This window comes from Mustelus asterias, unplaced genomic scaffold, assembly GCF_964213995.1.
Source record: "Mustelus asterias unplaced genomic scaffold, sMusAst1.hap1.1 HAP1_SCAFFOLD_2367, whole genome shotgun sequence".
Classification (NCBI taxonomy): Eukaryota; Metazoa; Chordata; class Chondrichthyes; order Carcharhiniformes; family Triakidae; genus Mustelus; species Mustelus asterias.
The window spans coordinates 29,007-52,500 of NW_027592312.1; the positions used below are offsets into that span (position 1 = coordinate 29,007).

The window sequence follows — 23,494 nt, forward strand, 5'->3', positions numbered from 1 at the left end:
TGAGGCCAAAGCGTTGTGTGATTTCAAGAAGGAATTAGAGATTTGATAGGGTGGCACGGTGGGTTAGCGCTGCTGCCTCACGGCGCCAGGGACCCGGGTTCGATTCCCGGCTCGGGTCACTGTCTGTGCGGAGTTTGCACGTTCTCCCCGTGTCTGCGTGGGTTTCCTCTGGGTGCTCCGGTTTCCTCCCACAGTCCGAAAGATGTGCTGGTTAGGATGCATTGGCCGTACTAAATTCTCCCTCAGTGTAACCCGAACAGGCGCCGGAGTGTGGCAACTAGCGAAGTTTCACAGTAACTTCATTGCAGTGTTAATGTACAGTAAGAAGTCTCACAACACCCAGGTTAAAGTCCAACAGGTTTATTTGGTATCACGAACCTTTGGAGTGTTGTCCCTTCACCAGGTGAGTGAGGAGTTTGGTTCACAAACAGGGCATATAAAGACACAGACTCAATTACAAGATAATGGTTGGAATGCGAGTCTTTACAGGTAATCAAGTCTTAAAGGCACAGACAATGTGAGTGGAGAGAGCGTTAAGCACAGGTTAAAGAGATATGTATTGTCTCCAGCCAGGACAGTTAGTGAGATTTTGCAAGCCCAGACAAGTTGTGGGGGTTACAGATAGTGTGACATGAACCCAAGATCCCGGTTGAGGCCGTCCCCATGTGTGCGGAACTTGGCTATCAGTCTCTGCTCAGCGATTCTGCGCAGTCGTGTGTCTTGAAGGCCACCTTGGAGAACGCTTACCCGAAGATCAGAGGCTGAATGCCCGTGACTGCTGAAGTGTCCCCCAACAGGAAGGGAACACCAGGCAGGAGTTATCTTGTAATTGAGTTTGTGTCTTTATATGCCCTGTTTGTGAATCGAACTCTTCACTCACCTGATGAAGGAGCAGCGCTCTGAAAGCTCGTGCTACCAAATAAACCTGTTGGACTTTAACCTGCTGTTGTGAGACTTCTTAGTGTGCCCACCCCAGTCCAACGCCGGCAACTCTGCATCACTGTTAGTGTAAGCCTACTTGTGACTAATAAATAAACTTTAAACTTTATATAGCTCTTGGGCCTGAAGGGATCGAGGGATAGGGGGGAAGGGGGAATCAGGATATTGAAGTCGATGATCAGCCATGATCAAAATGAATGGCGGAGCAGGCTCGAGGGGCCGAATGGCCTCCTCCTGCTTCGAGTTTCTATGAATTAGCGAAGGTAGCGAGTGACCCGAGTTCTCTGCATGCGATCCTGTGCTTTATGGTTCCCAGACTACGCTGGGAGTTTACGAGGTGTTGCGACTGTGTGGGGAGCTTGTATTGTGTGTGGGTTCAGTAAGGTAGAGAGATTCTCTTCTCATTGGTGTTAGGATTGATAGCTATTCACAATATATATTAATAAATTGGATGAGGGAACAAAATGTCAAAGTTTGCAGATGATACCAAGTTGGGTGGGAGCTGTGACGAGGATGCAGAGATCCTTCAGAATGATCTGGACAGGTTGGGTGAGTGGGCTAATCAATGGCGGATGCAGTATAATTTGGATAAATGTGAGGTTATTCACTTTGGAAGCAAAAGCAAGGCGGCAGATTACTACCTGAATGGCTGTAAATTGGGAGAGGGGAGTGTGCAGCGGGACCTGGGTGTCCTTGTGCACCAGTCGCTGAAGGTAAGCTTGCAGGTGCAGCAGGCGGTAAAGAAGGCAAATGGCATGTTAGCCTTCATTGCGAGAGGTTTCGAGTACAGGAGCAGGGATGTGTTGTTGCAATTATACAGGGCCTTGGGGAGGCCACACCGAGAGTATTGTGTGCAGTTCTGGTCTCCTGTTCTGAGGAAGGATGTTCTTGCTCTCGAGGGAGTGCAGCGAAGGTTTACCAGGCTGATTCCGGGGATGGCGGGACTGATGTATGAGGAGAGATTGACGAGGTTAGGATTGTTTTCACTGGAGTTCAGACGAATGAGGGGGGATCTCATAGAGACTTATAAAATTCTAACAGGACTGGACAGGGTAGATGCAGGGAGGATGTTCCCGATGGTGGGGGGAGTCCAGAACCAGGGGGTCACAGTCTGAGGATTCGGGGTAGACCATTTAGGACGGAGATGAGGAGACATTTCTTCACCCAAAGAGTGGTGAGTCTGTGGAATTCATTACCACAGGAAGTAGCTGATGCCAAAACATTGAATGTATTGAAGAGGCGGCTGGATATAGCACTTGGGGGCGAACGGGATCAAAGGTTATGGGGAGAAAGCAGGATTAGGCTATTGAGTTGGATGATCAGCCATGATGGTGATGAATGGTGGAGCAGGCTCGAAGGGCCGAATGGCCTCCTCCTGCTCCTATCTTCTATGTTTCTCTGAGAGGGGAAACAGCGATGGAGACACGGGGAGAAACATTCTCACACACAGCGAGTGGCGAGGAGTTTCCCCGGGAGTGCGGAGGCAGGTTAAGTCAAGGGATGTGGAATGTTATGGGACAAGGAAGAACGTGGAGGGCTACGGGGTGCAGGCTGGGGTGTGGAACCAGAGCTAAGGCACACACGATGGGCTGAATAGCCTCCATCTGTATGGGTAACCATTTGAATTCTGGGATTTGGCAACTTGTCAGGGAGAGGTGAGGAGTTTGAAAGGACTTGACTGACACCTCAGGCTCGCAAGGCAGTGATAGACCAAGTTGCTCGGGCCAAAGTTCACCTTACATTCTCCATCCAGAGCCCAGACACCAACAAACTCCATGAATATTGGTGTGGGAACAGGGAATGCTGGAAAGTCTCAGCAAGTCAGGCAGCATCTATGCAGGGAGAAAGAGAATGAGCGATCATAGACTAGAATCATGGAATCCCTACAGTGCAGAAGGAGGCCATTGGGCTCATCGAGTCTGCACCGACCACAATCCCACCCAGACCCTATCCGCATAACCCCATATATTTACCCTGCTAATCCCCCTGACACTAAGGGGCAATTTAGCATGGCCAATGCACCTAACCTGCTCATCTTTGGATCCTAAGGGACAACTTAGCGTGGCCAATGCACCTAACCTGCACATCTTTGGACACTAAGGGGCAATTTAGCATGGCCAATCCACCTAACCTGCACATCTTTGGACACTAAGGGACAATTTGGCACGGCCAATGCACCTAACCTGCACATCTTTGGACACTAAGGGACAATTTGGCATGGCCAATCCACCTAACCCGCACATCTTTGGACACTAAGGGGCAATTTAGCATGGCCAATCCACCTAACCTGCACATCTTTGGACACTAAGGGACAATTTAGCATGGCCAATCACCCTGACCCGCACATCTTTGAACACTAAGGGGCAATTTAGCATGGCCAATCCACCGAACCCGCACATCTTTGAAGTGTGGGAGGAAACCGGAGCACCCGGAGAAAACCATGGGGATAGCGGGGGGGGAGGGGGGGGGAGGAGACGCTGCACCCCAAGGCAGGGATCGAACCCGGGTCCCGGGCACCCTGAGGCGGCTGTGTTTCGAATCCAATATGATCCCTCTGCAAGATGTCGATCTCAGATTTCCAGCTTTTATCGTACTCCGAGCGTCGGAACGACTTGGGAGGCCCCCGGTCCGGGGTTTGGAGAATCTCACCCCTTTGCCCGGGACGCGGGTTCGGGCGGGACCTCTGTCTCTCTCTGCTGTTGGCCAGGTTCTGATTCCTTCCGCAGGGCGGAGACTGGGCGGCGGAGAAAGTCATCGCCGTGCCAAACAAGAAGGTGGAAGGCTGGCTCCTGCCGGAGATACCAGGTAACGTGAGCGAGGCGGGTGCCTCCCATTTCCTGCACCCTGCCCCACATCGGGAAAGAGTTCGAATCCCAGCGCGACAATGGCACAATTCAGAACTCAATCAGAGCAGCGACAGGGCACGGTGGCACAAGGGTTAGCACTGCTGCCTCACAGTGCCAGGGACCCGGGCTATTTTAATTTAATTTATCTATCTCAGATTTAAAATTAGCGACTGACCTGGCACTGAGTGGCGTTTTTGGGAGAGAGTTTGCAACCTCTGCCACCCTCTGTGTGGAAGTTTTTTCAACACCAGGTTAAAGTCCAACAGGTTTATTTGGTAGCAAAAGCCACACAAGCTTTCGAAGCTCTAAGCCCCTTCTTCAGGTGAGTGGGAATTCTGTTCACAAACAAAGTTTATAAAGACACAGACTCAATTTACATGAATAATGGTTGGAATGCGAATACTTACAACTAATCAAGTCTTTAAGAAACAAAACAATGGGAGTGGAGAGAGCATCAAGACAGGCTAAAAAGATGTGTATTGTCTCCAGACAAGACAGCCAATGAAACTCTGCAGGTCCACGCAACTGTGGGCGTTACAAATAGTGTGACATGAACCCAATATCCCGGTTGAGGCCGTCCGCGTGTGTGCGGAACTTGGCTATCAGTTTCTGCTCAGCGACTCTGCGCTGTCGTGTGTCGCGAAGGCCGCCTTGGAGAACGCTTACCCGAATATCAGAGGCCGAATGCCCGTGACCGCTGAAGTGCTCCCCAACAGGAAAAGAACAGTCTTGCCTGGTGATTGTCGAGCGGTGTTCATTCATCCGTTGTCGCAGCGTCTGCATAGTTTCCCCAATGTACCATGCCTCGGGACATCCTTTCTTGCAGCGTATCAGGTAGACAACGTTGGCCGAGTTGCAAGAGTATGTACCGTGTACCTGGTGGATGGTGTTCTCACGTGAGATGATGGCATCTGTGTCGATGATCCGGCACGTCTTGCAGAGGTTGCTGTGGCAGGGTTGTGTGGTGTCTTGGTCACTGTTCTCCTGAAGGCTGGGTAGTTTGCTGCGGACAATGGTCTGTTTGAGGTTGTGCGGTTGTTTGAAGGCAAGAAGTGGGGGGGCGAGATGGCCTTGGATGAGGAGGATCGCAACAGACACCTCCAGACGCTGAAAGGTGCCCTCATAAGAACAGGATATGGCGCTAGACTCATTGATCAACAGTTCCAACGCGCCACAGCGAAAAACCGCACCGACCTCCTCAGAAGACAAACACGGGACACAGTGGACAGAGTACCCTTCGTTGTCCAGTACTTCCCCGGAGCGGAGAAGCTACGGCATCTCCTCCGGAGCCTTCAACATATCATTGATGAAGACGAACATCTCGCCAAGGCCATCCCCACACCCCCACTTCTTGCCTTCAAACAACCGCACAACCTCAAACAGACCATTGTCCGCAGCAAACTACCCAGCCTTCAGGAGAACAGTGACCAAGACACCACACAACCCTGCCACAGCAACCTCTGCAAGACGTGCCGGATCATCGACACAGATGCCATCATCTCACGTGAGAACACCATCCACCAGGTACACGGTACATACTCTTGCAACTCGGCCAACGTTGTCTACCTGATACGCTGCAAGAAAGGATGTCCCGAGGCATGGTACATTGGGGAAACTATGCAGACGCTGCGACAACGGATGAATGAACACCGCTCGACAATCACCAGGCAAGACTGTTCTTTTCCTGTTGGGGAGCACTTCAGCGGTCACGGGCATTCGGCCTCTGATATTCGGGTAAGCGTTCTCCAAGGCGGCCTTCGCGACACACGACAGCGCAGAGTCGCTGAGCAGAAACTGATAGCCAAGTTCCGCACACACGCGGACGGCCTCAACCGGGATATTGGGTTCATGTCACACTATTTGTAACGCCCACAGTTGCGTGGACCTGCAGAGTTTCACTGGCTGTCTTGTCTGGAGACAATACACATCTTTTTAGCCTGTCTTGATGCTCTCTCCACTCCCATTGTTTTGTTTCTTAAAGACTTGATTAGTTGTAAGTATTCGCATTCCAACCATTATTCATGTAAATTGAGTCTGTGTCTTTATAAACTCTGTTTGTGAACAGAATTCCCACTCACCTGAAGAAGGGGCTTAGAGCTTCGAAAGCTTGTGTGGCTTTTGCTACCAAATAAACCTGTTGGACTTTAACCTGGTGTTGTTAAACTTCTTACTGTGTTTACCCCAGTCCAACGCCGGCATCTCCACATCATGGAAGTTTTTTCCCCAACATCTGAATGGTCTGGCCCTCAGTTTCCGTCTCTGCTCCTCCCCCCCGAGTTCTAGAATCTCCAACCAGTGGAAATAGTTTATCTTTTTCTCCCCTTGTCTGTTCCTGTTAATGTAGGGTCAGAGAGATAGGCAGCACGGAAACAGGCCCTTCAGCCCGTCTCCTCCATGACGGCCGGGTTTCTCAAGCTGAACTAGTCCCACCTGCCCGCGTTTGGCCCGTATCCCTCTAAACCTTTCCAATCCATGTCCAAGTGTCTGATAAATGTTGTCATTGTCGCCGCCTCCACCGCCTCCTCTGGCCCCTCATTCCACACACGCGCCACCCTCTGTGTGAAAAAGTTACCCCCCGGGTCCCCCCTTTCCCCTCTCACCTTTAACCTCTGCCCTCTAGTTTTGGACTCCCTGCTACCCTGGGGGAGGAGACCCCGGCTGTTCACCTGAGCTACGTCCCTCATGGTTTTCTAAATCTCTATAAGGTCACCCCCTCATCCTTCTACGCTCCAGGGGTGGTGTGGTGAACCATAGATGGTTATCACTATGGGTACTTGTACATGTGTTACTCTTGTTACTGTTGGGGTTAGGGTTGGGGTGTTCCACCTGTTGGTATTGTTCTGTGGTACACTCCAGTTGGCTCCGCCTTCCTATAGGAGTATAAAGGTCACTGCACTTCCTAGTGACCCTTTAGTCTGGGATTGTATTGTTAAGCAGTATGCTCCATTCTTGTTGCTAATAAAAGCCTTTATTTCCCGGGTACGATCCAGCCTCCCGAGTGAATTAATCGCGCATCAGGTGGCACAGTGGGTTAGCACTGCTGCCTCACAGCGCCAGGGACCCGGCTTCGATTCCCGGCTTGGGTCACTGTCTGTGTGGAGTCTGCACGTTCTCCCCGTGTCTGCGTGGGTTTCCTCCGGGTGCTCCGGTTTCCTCCCACAGTCTGAAAGACATACTGGTTAGGGTGCATTGGCCGTGCTAAATTCTCCCTCAGTGTTACCCGAACAGGACTGTGGCGGCGAGGGGGTTTTCACAGTAACTTCATTGCGGTGTTAATGTAAGCCGACTTGTGACACTAATAAATAAACTAAAATAAATAAATGTGAACAAAAAGTGGCAGTGAGGCTGTGGGAGTGCCGTGGGAGAGGCAGGGGAAAACCGGCAGCATCCGTGAGGGTACAAAGTCTGCTAACCTTACCCGGGCTCACAACAACAACTATCTACATCCACATAGCGCCCTCAACACAACAGAGCCCCCACCCCCACACCACAAGGAGCATCAGAGGAGCTTTATCAACAGATATTTGGGACAGGAGATCAAAAAGGAGGTTACAGAGATAGGGAGGGGATGTAGGGGGCTGGAGGAGGTTACAGAGATAGGGAGGGGGTGTAGGAGCTGGAGGGGGGCTACACAGATAGGGAGGGGGTGTAGGGGCTGGAGGAGGTTACAGAGATAGGGAGGGGGTGTAGGGGCTGGAGGGGGTTACAGAGATAGGGAGGGGGTGTAGGGGCTGTAGGGGGTTACAGAGATAGGGAGGGGGGTGTAGGGGCTGGAGGAGGTTACAGAGATAGGGAGGGGGTGTAGGGGCTGGAGGGGGTTACAGAGATAGGGAGGGGGTGTAGGGGCTGTAGGGGGTTACAGAGATAGGGAGGGGGGTGTAGGGGCTGGAGGAGGTTACAGAGATAGGGAGGGGGTGTAGGGGCCGGAGGAGGTTACAGAGATAGGGAGGGGGTGTAGGGGCTGGAGGAGGTTACAGAGATAGGGAGGGGGGTGTTGGGGCTGGACGGGGTTACAGAGATAGGGAGGGGGTGTAGGGGCTGTAGGGGGTTACAGAGATAGGGAGGGGGGTGTAGGGGCTGGAGGAGGTTACAGAGATAGGGAGGGGGTGTCGGGGCTGGAGGGGGTTACAGAGACAGGGAGGGGGTGTAGGGGCTGTAGGGGGTTACAGAGATAGGGAGGGAGGTGTAGGGGCTGGAGGAGGTTACAGAGATAGGGAGGGGGTGTAGGGGCCGGAGGAGGTTACAGAGATAGGGAGGGGGTGTAGGGGCTGGAGGAGGTTACAGAGATAGGGAGGGGGGTGTTGGGGCTGGAGGGGGTTACAGAGATAGGGAGGGGGTGCTTTATTGAAATGGGGACAATGTTGCTTGGAGGTGACCTTGCTTTTTGTTGCAGGACTCATCACGGACATTCTGATCTCCCTGGACGACCGCTTTCTGTATTTCAGTAACTGGCTGCATGGGGACCTGCGGCAGTATGATATCACCAACACTCACAAACCCAGGATGGTCGGACAGGTCAGCACGGGGCAGAGCGGTCACAGGCCTGCTCCCCATGGCCAGTGGGTGAACGGGGCAGTCACGCAGGGACCTGGGGAGGTCAATGGGAGGTTGGAGGGGGATGAATCTGTGTTCTCCCAAATGCTTTGTGGTTGAGCCGTGCCCTTCAGACAGTTAATCTCTTGGTGCGACCTGGCTCGCTGGCAGAGTGGGGCCTCCCAGGGGCGGGTACACAAATAGAGAGAGAGAGAGACAGAGAGAGAGAGAGACAGAGAGACAGAGAGAGAGACAGAGAGAGCAAAAGAGACAGAGAGACAGAGACAGAGAGAGAGACAGAGAGACAGAGACAGAGACAGAGACAGAGAGAGAGAGAGACAGAGAGAGAGACAGAGACAGAGAGAGAGACAGAGACAGAGAGAGACAGAGAGAGAGAGAGAGACAGAGAGACACAGAGAGAGACAGAGACACAGAGAGAAAGACAGAGACAGAGAGAGACAGAGAGAGAGAGAGAGACAGAGAGACACAGAGAGAGACAGAGACACAGAGAGAGAGAGAAAGACAGAGACAGAGAGAGACAGACAGAGAGAGAGAGAGAGAGAGAGGTTTAGGAAGGGCCCCCCAGGCAGCCAATGGCGGAGCGATGTGAATTGGGGGATGCTCGAGAGGCCGGAATAGGAGGAGCGCAGAGATCTCGGAGGGTTGTCGGAGCTGGAATAGGTTACAGAGATAGGGAGGGAGTATAGGGGCTGGAGGAGGTTACAGAGATAGGGAGGGGGGTGTAGGGGCTGGAGGAGGTTACAGAGATAGGGAGGGGGGTGAAGGGGCTGGAGGAGGTTACAGAGATAGGGAGGGGGTGTAGGGGCTGGGGGAGGTTACAGAGATAGGGAGGAGGTGTAGGGGCTGGAGGAGGTTACAGAGATAGAGAGTGGGGTGTAGTGGCTGGAGGGGGGTGTACAGGCTGGAGGAGGATACAGAGATAGGGAGGGGGTGTTGGGGCTGGAGGAGGGTACAGAGATAGGGAGGGGGTGTTGGGGCTGGAGGAGGGTACAGAGATAGGGAGGGGATGTTGGGGCTGGAGGAGGTTACAGAGATAGGGAGGGGGTATGGGAGCTGGAGGAGGATACAGAGATAGGGAGGGGATGTTGGGGCTGGAGGAGGGTACAGAGATAGGGAGGGGATGTTGGGGCTGGAGGAGGTTACAGAGATAGGGAGGGGGTATGGGGGCTGGAGGAGGATACAGAGATAGGGAGGGGATGTTGGGGCTGGAGGAGGTTACAGAGATAGGGAGGGGATGTTGGGGCTGGAGGAGGGTACAGAGATAGGGAGGGGATGTTGGGGCTGGAGGAGGTTACAGAGATAGGGAGGGGGTATGGGGGCTGGAGGAGGATACAGAGATAGGGAGGGGATGTTGGGGCTGGAGGGGGTTACAGAGATAGGGAGGGGGGTGTTGGGGCTGGAGGGGGTTACAGAGATAGGGAGGGGGTGTTGGGGGTGGAGGAGGTTGCAGAGATAGGGAGGGGGTGTAGGGGCTGGAGGAGGTTACAGAGATAGGGAGGGGGTGTAGGGGCTGGAAGAGGTTACAGAGATAGGGAGGGGATGTTGGGGCTGGAGGAGGTTACAGAGATAGGGAGGGGGTGTAGGGGCTGGAGGAGGTTACAGAGATAGGGAGGGGGGTGAAGGGGCTGGAGGAGGTTACAGAGATAGGGAGGGGGTGTAGGGGCTGGAGGAGGTTACAGAGATAGGAAGGGCATGTACGGGGCTGGGGGAGGTTACAGAGATAGGGAGGGGGTGTAGGGGCTGGAGGAGGTTACAGAGATAGGGAGGGGCTGGAGGAGGTTACAGAGATAGGGAGGGGCTGGAGGAGGTTACAGAGATAGGGAGGGGCTGGAGGAGGTTACAGAGATAGGGAGGGGGTCTAGGGGCTGGAGGAGGTTACAGAGATAGGGAGAGTGCGGGGTGAAGGGGCTGGAGGGGGTTACAGAGATAGGGAGGGGGTATTGGGGCTGGAGGAGGTTACAGAGATAGGGAGAGTGCGGGGTGAAGGGGTTGGAAATGTTGTGTTGCCACACTGGGAGCCGATGCTGTTGAGTGAGAATGAGAGGCACGGTGAGTTGGTGTCGGGATGAGTTGGGATGTGGGGGCCGCAGTGTTTCAGAGGAGGGAGAGCATTGGGAAGGTGGAGCCTGGTGGGACACCGGGCCACACCGCTTGTACCGTTACCAGCTCCTTCAATGCTTCCTTGTTGCTGAATGGTTTGGAGAGAATCCGTCTGCTCAGATTCACTCTGTGTTTGTTCCCCCAGGTTTTCATTGGAGGATGCCTTGTGAAGGGAGGACCCGTGAAGGTTCTTGAAGACCAGGAGCTGCAGAGCCAGCCCGAGCCCTGCGTCGTAAAGGTGAGAAGATTCTTTAGAAGGGGCTTTTGATGGGCGGCACAGTGGGTTAGCTCTGCTGCCTCACAGCGCCAGGGACACGGGTTCGATTCCCGGCACGGGTCACTGTCTGTGCGGAGTCTGCACGTTCTCCCCGTGTCTGCGTGGGTTTCCTCCGGGTGCTCCGGTTTCCTCTCACAGTCTGAAGATTTGCGGGTTAGGTTGATTGGCCGTGCTAAATTGCCCCTTAGTGTCCAAAGATGTGTGGGTTAGGTTGGATTGGCTGTTCTGGGGTGTGCCTGGGTCAGAGTCGGTGCAGACCTGATGGGCTGAATGGCCTCTTTCTGCGCTGTTAGGATTCTATGATTTTGGAAATAGAAACCGTTATCAGGATGAGGGCATCGCCGGCCACGCCCAGCGTTTATTACCCATCCCTAACTGCCCCTCGAGAAGTTGGTGGGGGAGCCGCCATCTTGAACCCACTGCAGTCCCCGTGTGTGGGGTAGGTACACCCACAGGGCTGTTAGGGAGGGAGTTCCAGGATTGTTATTGGACATCAGTCAGTCCCCGTGTGTGGGGTAGGTACACCCACAGTGCTGTTAGGGAGGGAGTTCCGGGATTTTGACCCCAGCCACAGTGAAGGAACGGCCGATATATTTCCAAGTCGGGATGGTGAGTGGCTCGGAGGGGGAACTTGCAGGTGGTGGTGTTCCCCATGTGTCTGCTGCCCCCCCCTTGTCCTTCTCGATGGTAGAGGTGGTGGGTTTGGAAGGTGCTGTCCAAGAAGCCTTGGTGAGTCGCTGCGGTGCATCTTGTAGATGGTTCACACGGCTGCGTCGGTGGTGGAGGGAGTGAGTGTTTGTGGTTAGCGTGTCGATCAGGCGGGGCTGCTTTGTCCTGGATGGTGTCGAGCTTTTCGAGTGTTGTTGGAGCTGCACTCATCTAGGCAAGTGGAGACTGTTGTTGGAGAAAGTCATCCAGGCAAGTGGAGATTGTTGTTGGAGAAAGTCATCCAGGCAAGTGGAGATTGTTGTTGGGAGCCGCACTCATCCAGGCAAGTGGAGATTGTTGTTGGGAGCCCCACTCATCCAGGCAAGTGGAGATTGTTGTTGGAGCCGCACTCATCCAGGCACGTGGAGATTGTTGTTGGAGCCACACTCATCCAGGCAAGTGGAGATTGTTGTTGGAGCCGCACTCATCCAGGCAAGTGGAGATTGTTGTTGGAGCCGCACTCATCCAGGCACGTGGAGATTGTTGTTGGAGCCGCACTCATCCAGGCAAGTGGAGATTGTTGTTGGGAGCCGCACTCATCAGGCAAGTGGAGATTGTTGTTGGAGCCGCACTCATCCAGGCATGTGGAGATTGTTGTTGGAGCTGCACTCATCCAGGCAAGTGGAGATTGTTGTTGGGAGCCGCACTCATCCAGGCAAGTAGAGATTGTTGTTGGGAGCCACACTCATCCAGGCAAGTGGAGATTGTTGTTGGGAGCCGCACTCATCCAGGCAAGTAGAGATTGTTGTTGGGAGCCGCACTCATCCAGGCAAGTGGAGAGTGTTGTTGGAGCCGCACTCATCCAGGCAAGTGGAGTGTGTTCCATCACACTCCTGATTTGTGCCTTGTAGATGGTGGACAGGCTTTGGTGTGGGGTGCTGTTAGGAGGTGAGTTACTGGCTGCAGGATTCCCAGCCTCTTGGTGGGTTTGGCCTGCTGCTTGTGGGCGCTGCCTAAGCCAATGGAAATGGGACTCCCTCTCCCATGAGTCATAGAGTCATAGAGGTTTACAGCATGGAAACAGGCCCTTCGGCCCAACTTGTCCATGCCGCCCTTTTTTTAAGAAAACCCCTAAGCTAATCCCAATTGCCCGCGTTTGGCCCATATCCCTCTGTACCCATCGTACCCATGTAACTGTCTAAATGTTTTTTAAAAGACAAAATTGTACCCACCTCTACTACTACCTCTGGCAGCTCGTTCCAGACACTCACCACCCTCTGTGTGAAAAAATTGCCCCTCTGGACACTTTTGTATCTCTTCCCTCTCACCTTTAACCTGCGCCCTCTAGTTTTAGACTCCCCTACCTTTGGGAAAAGATATTGACTATCTAGCTAATCTATGCTCCTCATTATTTTATAGACCTCTATAAGATCACCCCTCAGCCTTTGATTTGATTTGATTTATTATTGTCACATGTATTGGGACACAGTGAAAAGTATTGTTTCTTGCGCGTTATACAGACAAAGCATACCGTTCACAGAGTACATAGATTTGATTTATTATTGTCACATGTATTGGGATACAGTGGAAAATATTATTTCTTGCGTACTATACAGACAAAGCATACCGTTCATAGAGAAGGAAAGGAGAGCGTGCAAAATGCAGTGTTACAGTCATAGCTAGGGTGTAGAGAAAGATCAACGTCACGCAAGGTCTTAATGTGAGCCTTGATGCACTATCAATCAAGCAAAGACTAGTTTGTATGCAAGAACAAATAGGCTTTTATTAGCAAAAGACTTGGAGCACACCCATGCTGATGAACTGATCCAGAGACTGAGGCGGGGGTGGGGAGCAGTCACCTTTATACCTGGACCAGGGGGGGAGGAGTCCCAGGCAGGGCCGGCAGGGGCATGCCCAGGCATGTCACACACACACACAGGCAATAAGCTAACACAGTGGTTTACCACAAGCCTCCTACGCTCCAGGGAAAAAAGTCCCAGTCTATCCAGCCTCTCCTTATAACTCAATCCATCAAGTCCCGGTAGCATCCTAGTAAATCTCTTCCGCACTCTTTCTAGTTTAATAATATCCTTTCTATAATAGGGTGACCAGAATTACACACAGTATTCCAAGTGTGGCCTTACCAATGTCTTGTACAACTTCAACAAGATGTCCCAACTCCTGTATTCAATGTTCTGACCGATGAAACCAAGCATGCCGAATGCCTTCTTCACCACTCTGTCCACCTGTGACTCCACTTTCAAGGAGCTATGAACATGTACCCCTAGATCTCTTTGTTCTGTTGGATGACAGCCAGTTCTGTCCTGCGTGAGGTGCAGCTTTTCCTTCTTTTTGTGTGTGTTTCGTGCCGCCACGGAGTTACACTGAAAGCCTTCCCCCCGCCCTCCAGTGATGATCCTTTTCGCGTCCTGACAGGGGAAGAGGATCGGGGGCGGACCGCAGATGATGCAGCTGAGTTTGGACGGAAAGCGCCTCTACGTCACGACCTCGCTGTACAGCGGATGGGATAAGCAGTTTTACCCCGAGATCATCAAGTGAGTCTATTGCGTTGCCACGTTACGTCTTCACTCTCTTGCCCATTTTTCCCTCTCCGATCCCCCTGGCCCCAGCACAGGAGGAGGCCCTTTGGCCCAGTGCATCTCTGCTAGCCCCCCCCCCACCCCCGAAGGAGCAATTAGCTTGCTGCTGCATTGTTTTCCAATTCCAATTCCCTTCAGAAATGCCCCGATTTAATCTTCCTCCGCCGCGCTTTCATTCAGCGCCATTGGGGTCTGAATTCAAGTCTCTCTCTCGTGTCTGTCTGCCTTGCCCCTTTTAATAATCACTTTAAATCTGCGCCTTCCAGTTCCCGATCCTTGCGCCGGGGGGGGGGCGGGGGGCGGGGTGGGGGGGGGGGGGCGGTGGGAGTAGTTTCTCCCTCTCTCCTCTGTCCACACCCCTTCATAGAGTCATAGAGGTTTACAGCATGGAAACAGGCCCTTCGGCCCAACTTGTCCATAATTTTAACCACCAAGCTCGTCCCAATTGCCCACATTTGGCCCATATCCCTCTATACCCATCTTACCCATGTAACTGTCAAAATGCTTTTTAAAAGAGAAAATTGTACCCGCCTCTACTACTGCCTCTGGCAGCTCGTTCCAGATGCTCACCACCCTCTGTGTGAAACAATTGCCCCTCTGGACACTTTTGTATCTCTCCCCTCTCACCTTAAACCTATGCCCTCTAGTTTTAGACGCCCCTACCTTTGGGAAAAGATATTGACTATCTCGCTGATCTGTGCCCCTCATTATTTTATATGGGAATAAATCAGAGCACCCGGAGGAAACCCACGCAGACACGGGGAGAACATGCAGACTGCACAGACAGTGACCCGAGCCGGGAATCGAACCCAGGCCCCTGGCGCTGTGAGGCAGCAGCGCTGATCACTGTGCCACCGTGCAGCCCAAGCCCTGAAGTCCAGGTGTCCTTCTTGTAAATGCCCATCAAATCTTGGCCTTCTCCATAGAATAGGATCCCTACAGTGCAGAAGAAGGCCATTCGGCCCATCCAGTCGGCACTGACCAGAATCCCACTCAGGCCCTATCCCTGTAACACTATGTATTTATCCGGCTAATCCCCCTGACAGTGAGGGGCAATTTAGCATGGCCAATCCACCTAACCTACACATCTTTGGACACTAAGGGGCAATTTAGCATGGCCAATCCACCTAACCTGCACATCTTTGGACACTAAGGGGCAATTTAGCATGGCCAATCCACCTAACCTGCACATCTTTGGACAGTAAGGGACAATTTAGCATGGCTAATCCACCTAACCTGCACATTTTTGGACACTAAGGGGCAATTTAGCATGGCCAATCCACCTAACCTGCACATCTTTGGACAGTAAGGGACAATTTAGCATGGCTAATCCACCTAACCTGCACATTTTTGGACACTAAGGGCCAATTTAGCATGGCCAATCCACCCAACCCTCACATCTTCGGACTGTGGGAGGAAACCGGGGCACCCGGAGGAAACCCACGCAGACACGGGGAGAATGTGCAGACTCCGCACAGACAGTGACCCAAGCCGGGAATCGAACCCGGGTCCCTGGCGCTGTGAGGCAGCAGTGCTAACCACTGTGCTACCATGTCCGCCCAAGGCTAACATTCCCACCTCTCCGATCTATCGACATGGCTGTTCGGGACCACTTCAGAAACTCCAAGGTAGTTAGCCTCGACCCTAACTATTTTTTGATTTTAGCATTCGGGTGAGAATAAGGTCTTTCGCTCCAGGTATGATTCAAATGACCCACTAGGGAGCTTTTACCAAAACAAACTTTATTTAAAAACACAGTTAGAATAAAACAAAAAGTATTAATAATTACTTTTACCAATTAAATATGACAAAATCTTCACTACTATCCATGTCTATAGTTCCAATTTAAGCAATATCCCCATACACATAAATCCTTCTTCAGAACTGATTAGCCTTAAAACAAAAACAGACATTCCCATGTGGATGCTAGATTTCCAGCCCTTTAACTCCTCTGGACAGATACAGAAAGAATCTGCCTTCTGACTCCCAAACATCAGCCTCCAGAAAAAGATCTACCTTCAAGCAGCAGAACTGCAGAGAAAGAGACCTCAGGCAGGATTTTCCAGCTGTGCTCGCCCCAAAACTGGAAAATCCCGCCCAAATTCAACACACCTTTGCATGGCTCATCCATGTTCCGCCCGCTACAATTCCTGTGGCGGGGGAGACGGGAAAATTCCCCCCCAGCCTCTGGCTGATCCAAGTCCCCAAACTTCAGAGAGAGGAAGGGCTACTGCTCTCTGCAGCTCCCAAGCAGTCATATGGCCTTACCTGTCAATCACCCTAATTAGGCCCTGCTCTGAAAAACCCCAGGGGTAATCACTAAAATAACAACCCTGCTATCCATCTCTATAGTTCCAATTTAAGCAATATCCCCATAGATATAAATCCCACTTCAGAACTGATTAGCACCAAAAGAAAAACAGACATTCCCATGTCCTGCCTGCTACGATTCCTGTGGCGGGCGGGACTGGAAAATGCACCCCCCCCCCCCCCCCCGGCCTCTTGCAGATCCCAGTCTCCAAACTCCAGAGAGAGAAAGGGCTACTGCTCTCTGCAGCTCCCAAGCAGCAAATAAAGCGGGTTTCTCTGTGTGTGCCCAGTCATATGGCCTTACCTGTCAATCACCCTAATTAAGCCCTACTCTGAAAAACCCCAGGGGTAAACACTAAAATAGCAACCCTGCTATCCATCTCTATAGTTCCAATTTAAGCAATATCCCCATAGATATAAATCCCACTTCAGAACTGATTAGCACCAAAAGAAAAACAGACATTCCCATGTCCTGCCTGCTACGATTCCTGTGGCGGGCGGGACTGGAAAATGCACCCCCCCCCCCCGGCCTCTTGCAGATCCCAGTCTCCAAACTCCAGAGAGAGAAAGGGCTACTGCTCTCTGCAGCTCCCAAGCAGCAAATAAAGCGGGTTTCTCTGTGTGTGCCCAGTCATATGGCCTTACCTGTCAATCACCCTAATTAAGCCCTACTCTGAAAAACCTCAGGGGTAAACACTAAAATAGCAACCCTACATTCGTCCAGATTAAAGCGAACATTGCAGCAATTAAGATCAGTTATGCTGCTGCAGTTACAACAGGGGCTGCTGGATGCAGACAAAATGGCACCGATAATAAAACAAGCTGCCAAAAATAGAAACATGACCCAAATACATTACTTCAAGGCGCAGTATCGTCACAAGTCCCTCCGCGACGGAGCATTCCGTATGAATCTTTCCTGCGGGGAGAGTCGGGAGCTGAAGGGTTTGAAGGTGTTCTGTGTTGTAGGGAAGGGTCGGTGATGTTGCAGATTGACGTGGACACCGAGAAGGGCGGCCTGACGGTTAACAAGAATTTCCTGGTGGACTTCGGCAAGGAACCGGACGGGCCGGCCCTTGCCCATGAGGTCCGGTACCCGGGCGGCGACTGCAGTTCCGATATTTGGCTGTAGAGTGGGTCGATGTGGGAGCCGAAGGAGGTCCGGAGATCCTTAGGGGACGTCCGCTGAGACTCTGGGAGGCCTCCGTTACGATCAGGGTCCATTTTGATGCAACCTTAGCCTCCCGATCAAGAATTCTGCTTGTTTTTTTCCTAAATGCAAAGAATTCCTTCTCCAATTGACAAGCGTAAGTGAAAAAGCTAGTTTGTAGAATCTCATTGTGACAAGTCACTAGAATCATAGAATCCCTACAGCGCAGAAGGAGGCCATTCAGCCCCTCGAGACTGCACCGACCCTCTGACAGAGCATCTTACCCAGGCCCCATCCCCGTAACCCCACCTATTTACCCTAATCCAACTAACCTACACATGGCCAACCCTCTAACCCATACATCTTTGGACACTAAGGGGCAATTTAGCATGGCCAATCCACCGAACCTGCATATCTTTGGACACTAAGGGGACAATTTAGCATGGCCAATCCACCTAACCTACACATTTTTGGACACTAAAGGGGCAATTTAGCATGGCCAATCCACCTAACCTACACATCTTGGGACACTAAGGGACAATTTGAATATGGCCAATCCACTTAACCTACACACCTTTGGACACTAAGGGGGCAATTTAGCACGGCTAATCCAACTAACCTACACATCTTTGGGCACTTAGGAGGATTTTGATTTAGCATTAGGTGGCCAATCCACCTAACCTGCCTCACAGCACCAGGGACCCGAGTTCGATTCTGGCCTCGGCTCACTGTCTGTGTGGAGTCTTCATGTTCTCCCCGTGTCTGCGTGGGTTTCCTCCGGGTGCTCCGGTTTCCTCCCACACTCCAAAGATGTGCGGATAAGGTGGATTGGCCCTGCTAAATTGCCCCTTAGTGTCCAAAGATGTGCAGGTTAGATGGATTGGCCATGCTAAATTGGCCCTTAGTGTCCAAAGATGTGCAGGTTAGATGGATTGGCCATGCTAAATTGGCCCTTAGTGTCCAAAGATGTGCAGGTTAGGTGGATTGGCCATGCTAAATTGCCCCTTAGTGTCCAAAGATGTGCGGGTTAGATGGATTGGCCCTGCTAAATTGCCCCTTAGTGTCCAAAGATGTGCAGGTTAGATGGATTGGCCATGCTAAATTGCCCTTTCGTGTCCAAAGATGTATAGTTTAAGTGGATTGGCTGGGCTAAATATGTGAGGTTGCGGGGATAGTGTCTGACTGGGATTGTTGTCGGTGCAGGCTCGATGGGCTGAATGGCCTCTTTGTGCACTGTTGGGATTCTATGAATTTACAAACTAACAGCTATTCTGATCAGTGAAGCTTCCCCGAGCATACTATACAGCGAGTTTTTGGTTCTTACTTTTGGGAGATTTTGTACCCTGCCTTAATTCTTCTGCCTCTTTGGTGCGACTGGATTCAAGAGTTCACCAGTTCGAATCCCAACCCAGCGCTGTGAATTCAATTGTCAAATGCCTGGAAATAATGTGACGTTAGTATCCCTTTAAGAGGCTTTGTTTAAATCATGATCTCTGCAGCGCACAGGCTTAGGCTATGTCATTGGTGGGAGGAGCAGAAGACCATGTGCCGCTCAGGTGACAAGGGCTGTTTTTAGTCTCATTTTTGGCTGCATTGTTAGAAACATAGCTGAAGGAAATCTCTCTTCCTTTGTTCCTATTCTGAAAGTTTTACCAGTTAGCTGAAAGCTCAGCTTGTTTGCTATCCTGCGGTAAAAAAAATCTAAGTTTTGGTGTTTTGAAGACTGCAAGCTGTTATGAGGTTTCAAGATCATTTGAAATTAACATTGAACCCAGGGCACTGGATTCCAGTATTATGTGCGCTTTAGCCTGTGCAGTGATAAACCTGTTTAGAGGGTCTGGTTTATTGGATTTTGGTGTTAATTGCAACACATTAGAGATATTCATTAAGAGTTATACATTATAGTGGTTGTTTTGCTTTAGTTAGGAATTGATAAAGTTCTTGCTAATTTTCTTAGAATACATGTGAACTATATTCTAAAAATAAACTTCATTTGGTAAAAGCTCCCTAGTGGGTCCTTTGAATCACACCTGAATGTGAAACATCTTAGGCTTATCCCAGCTACATTCAAGATTTATGGTTCAGGTGGGCTTCATAACACACCTTGGAGTTTCTAACCTGAACAATAACAATTTAAAAAATGTGGTTTTAATAGCAAAGTTGTGTGATCTCAAGGGAAGGAAGGCTGCCTTTCTGGTCTGTGACTCACTGGGTAACACTCAGGACTCGCGGCAGTGGGTTCGAGTCCCCACTACAGAGATTCCTGCACAAGGTCCAGGCCGACATTTCATGTGAGTGCTGAGAGCGCCTCGCACTGTGGGAGGGTCAGTGCTGAGGGAGCGCCGCACTGTGGGAGGGTCGGTGCTGAGGGAGCGCCGCACTGTGGGAGGGTCAGTGCTGAGGGAGCGCCGCACTGTGGGAGGGTCGGTGCTGAGGGAGCGCCGCACTGTGGGAGGGTCGGTGCTGAGGGAGCGCCGCACTGTGGGAGGGTCGGTGCTGAGGGAGCGCCGCACTGTGGGAGGGTCGGTGCTGAGGGAGTGCTGCACTGTGGGAGGGTCGGTGCTGAGGGAGCGCCGCACTGTGGGAGGGTCAGTGCTGAGGGAGCGCCGCACTGTGGGAGGGTCAGTGCTGAGGGAGCGCCGCACTGTGGGAGGGTCAGTGCTGAGGGAGCGCCGCACTGTGGGAGGGTCGGTGCTGAGGGAGTGCCGCACTGTGGGAGGGTCAGTGCTGAGGGAGTGCTGCACTGTGGGAGGGTCGGTGCTGAGGGAAGGCCGCACTGGTGTTGGGAGACTTCAGCCTGATTGACAGGAAGGGGAACCAATAAGAGCAATGAAGAGGCGGGCTCCTGACATCACAATGGCTAGTCAACCTGATTGACAGGACGGTCATCCAATGAGAAGACAGAGGAGGTGGGACCCTGTCGTCATAATGCCAGTATGATGGACAGGGGCGCTAGCCAATGGGAACACAGACTGGGCTGGCTTTAGACGTCATGGCAATCAGTCAGCATGCTTAGTAGCCAATGGGAAGATGGAATGGGCGGCCTCCTCACACCTTAAAGGGCAGCGAGCCTGATTGACAGGAAGGACGACCAATAGGAAGATTGAGGAGGCGGGCATCTGTCGTCATCCCGCTCAGTCGGAATGACAGACAGGAAGGTTGGCTAATGGGCAGATAGGAGAAGCGGGCTCTTGTCCAGTCAGTCACATGATTGACAGGACGGCTGACCAATGGGACGACGGCGGAGGCGGGTACCATTAGTAAGCCCGGTCAGTCAGCATGTTTGACAGGTTGGCTGACCAATGGGATGGGTGCAGAGGCGGGACCCTGTCGTCTGTACGGTCAGTCAGGCTGATTGACAGGACCCTTACCCAATGGGAAGATAGGGGAGGCGGGCATTCGTCGTCATCACTTTGAGCCAGTATGATTGTGAATGTGGGGCAGGCGGGCCTCCTGACATCATGGCAGTGAATGAGGCTGATTGACAGGGGGGTTGACCAATGGGAAAGGGGGATAAGCCTGGCGCCCACGCCACGAGCACCAATCGAGGACGGTTCCGCGGCCGGTCCCGCCCAATGCGGGTTGACCGTTCAATGGAGCCGGGTCAGACTTGACGAGCAGAACAAAATGGCGAGAGCGGCCCCGCCCCCCCCGGATAAAAAAAACACGGATAACAAATTATTGCAAAGACAAATTATGACATAGAAAGGGTTAAACTTTACGATGCTTCACTCACGGTGCCGGGGGGAGGGGGAGGGGGAGGACCCACAGCTCCAACTGACTCTGTCACCTCAACCCAACATGATGTACGCGGGAGGGGGCGTGGCTAGTCCGATTGACAGCCCGCCCGCTCAATGGGATGGGGTAACGTCACACGCCTCGACCGTCGTAACCAATAGGACTCAATGGAGGCGGGACCTAGCCAGGCAAGCACGTTTGGTTGACTGTAACTTAAAAAATATTTTTTTTATTTTAAAAAAAATTTTTACGCATAAACATTTTTTTAACATATATTTTTATCATGGGGGGATGTAATTCTCATTCTTTTAAAAATAAACAACAGATAGCGCGATCTAACCCGATGAGGGGGAATAAGCCAGTTTTGAATTGGAAAACCGTTTGGCGCCGGCCTGTGTTTACACGGCTGGGGGTTTGATTGACGGTTCGTGTCAGCCATTGAGGGCAGCGGAACGTCCACTTCCGGCAGGGGGATGGGCCAATAGGCTGTGCGGGGCGGACACTTCCGGCAGTGGATTGGGTCAATGGCCGCGGTCTGAGTGTGTTGACTTGACAGACTGTGATTGACGGCTGGGTCCAGCCAATGGGGAGAGCGCAGCCACCCCTTCCGGAAGGGCGCTGGGGCCAATAGGGATTTGTGGGGCGGTCGCTTGCGGCAGGGGGTTTGTGGCCAATGGAGCCCAGTCCATTGTGATTGACGGCATCGCTTAGCCAATGGGAGTAGCCTGGCTCCACCAATGGGAATGCGAAGCCCCTACTTCCGGCGGAGCTTCCAACCAATCGGAGCCGAATGGGGCGTTCACCTCTGGCGGCGCGATGGCCCAGCAGTTACCGCCCCTGACTGCTGTGATTGACGGCTGGATTCACCAATAGGTGTGCGGGAACTCCTACTTCTGGCGGAGCGTACAACCAATCGGCGGCGAGTGGGGCGGTTACCTCAGGCAGAGTGACACCGCCCCTGACTAGTGTGATTGACGTCTTGTCGCACCAATGGAGAAGCGTAACCCTTACTTCCAGAGGAACGCCCAACCATTGGGAGCTGAATAGGGCGTTCACCTCTGGGGGCGCGGTTGCCCAACGGACGCCGCCCTTTGACTGCGGTGATTGACGGCTACACCTACCAATGGGCGAACGGAATCCCCTACTTCCGGCTTAGCGTTCAACCAGTCGGAGGTGAGTGGGGCGTTGACCTCTGGCGGCACCGTTGCCCAACGGACACCGCCCCTGACTGGTGTGATTGACAGCTGTCTCCACCAATGGGGATTCGGGGTTGCCACCTCCGGCCGGGGCCGGGCCAATGAGCGCGGGGCCGGGGGGCGGGACACAGGCCTCGGGCCCAGGCTGAGGGGTTTCAGGTACTTTTGTTTTTAGATTGAATTTGCGGCGGCGGTGGGGATGGTGCTGGCGGCTTCAATAAGGGAGGGATTGGGGGGGTGAGGAGGTGGAGGGGAAGTCGGACCGAGTGCGGCTGGCGGAGCGATGGTGGAAGGCGGGAAGGCAGGGGGGGAGAAGGGGGTGGTGCAATTGCTCTCAATACTGAGACCCCCTCACCTCATCACCTTTGCCCTTTGACCCCCTGCCAACTTGACCATTTTCTTGACATCTTGGCCCCGCGCTCTCTGGCGAACCCCCCCCCCCCCACTACTGACCCGTTGGCTCGCCAACGCCCCCCCCCGCACATTTTCCACCCTCGCCAGGGGGGTGCCAAGCTGTACGACACGGGGGCAGAATGAGGCCATTCGGCCCATCGGGTCTGCTCCGTCATGGCTGACACGAGATCTCGTTAAGTTTCTCGTCCCCATTCTCCCGCCTTCTCCCCGTAACCCTTGACCCCCTTATCAATCAAGAACCTATCCAACTCTGTCTTAAAGACACTCAATGACCCGGCGTCCATTGTGGCAATGAGTTCCACAGATTCACCACCCTCTGGCTGAAGAAATTCCTCCTCATCTCCGTTCTAAAGGCTCGTTTCTTCACTCTGAGGCTGTGCCCTCCAGTTCTAGTCTCTCCTGCTCTTGGAAGCATCCTTTCCACTCTATCCAGGCCTTGCAGTATTCTGTAAGTTCCCACCCTTCTAAACCATGGTGGGTGACACAGTGGGTTAGCACTGCCGCCTCACAGCGCCAGGGTCACGGGTTTGATTTCCAGCTTGGGTCACTGTCTGTGTGGAGTCTGCACGTTCCACCCCATCCCCCACCACTGCCGTGTCCACATGTGTTTCCTCCGGGTACTCTGGTTTCCTCCCACAGTCCAAAAGCCGTGCTGGTTAGGTGCTAAATTCCCCCTCAGTGTAACCCGAATAGGCGCCGGAGTGTGGCGACTCGGGGATTTTCAC

The 23,494-nt window shown here is 52.6% G+C and overlaps 1 protein-coding gene across 2 annotated transcripts in view; it reads left to right on the plus strand.

The window, feature by feature from the left end:
• Positions 1–19,427, plus strand: part of selenbp1 (selenium binding protein 1) — a 47,205-nt gene extending 27,778 nt beyond the window's left edge. Inside the window, exons 8-13 of one of the 2 annotated variants that reach the window (XR_013497006.1) lie at positions 3,666–3,744; positions 8,179–8,300; positions 10,585–10,677; positions 13,801–13,919; positions 17,241–17,800; positions 17,851–19,421. Coding sequence is in view for 1 of the 2 variants with exons in the window: in XM_078207483.1 (XP_078063609.1) it covers positions 3,666–3,744; positions 8,179–8,300; positions 10,585–10,677; positions 13,801–13,919; positions 17,241–17,403 (576 nt within the window). In the remaining variant the exon portion in view is untranslated. Of the gene's footprint in view, positions 1–3,665; positions 3,745–8,178; positions 8,301–10,584; positions 10,678–13,800; positions 13,920–17,240 lie in introns of both variants that reach the window. The other variant, XM_078207483.1, reaches the window with a different exon arrangement.
• The last annotated feature ends 4,067 nt before the right edge of the window (positions 19,428–23,494 follow it).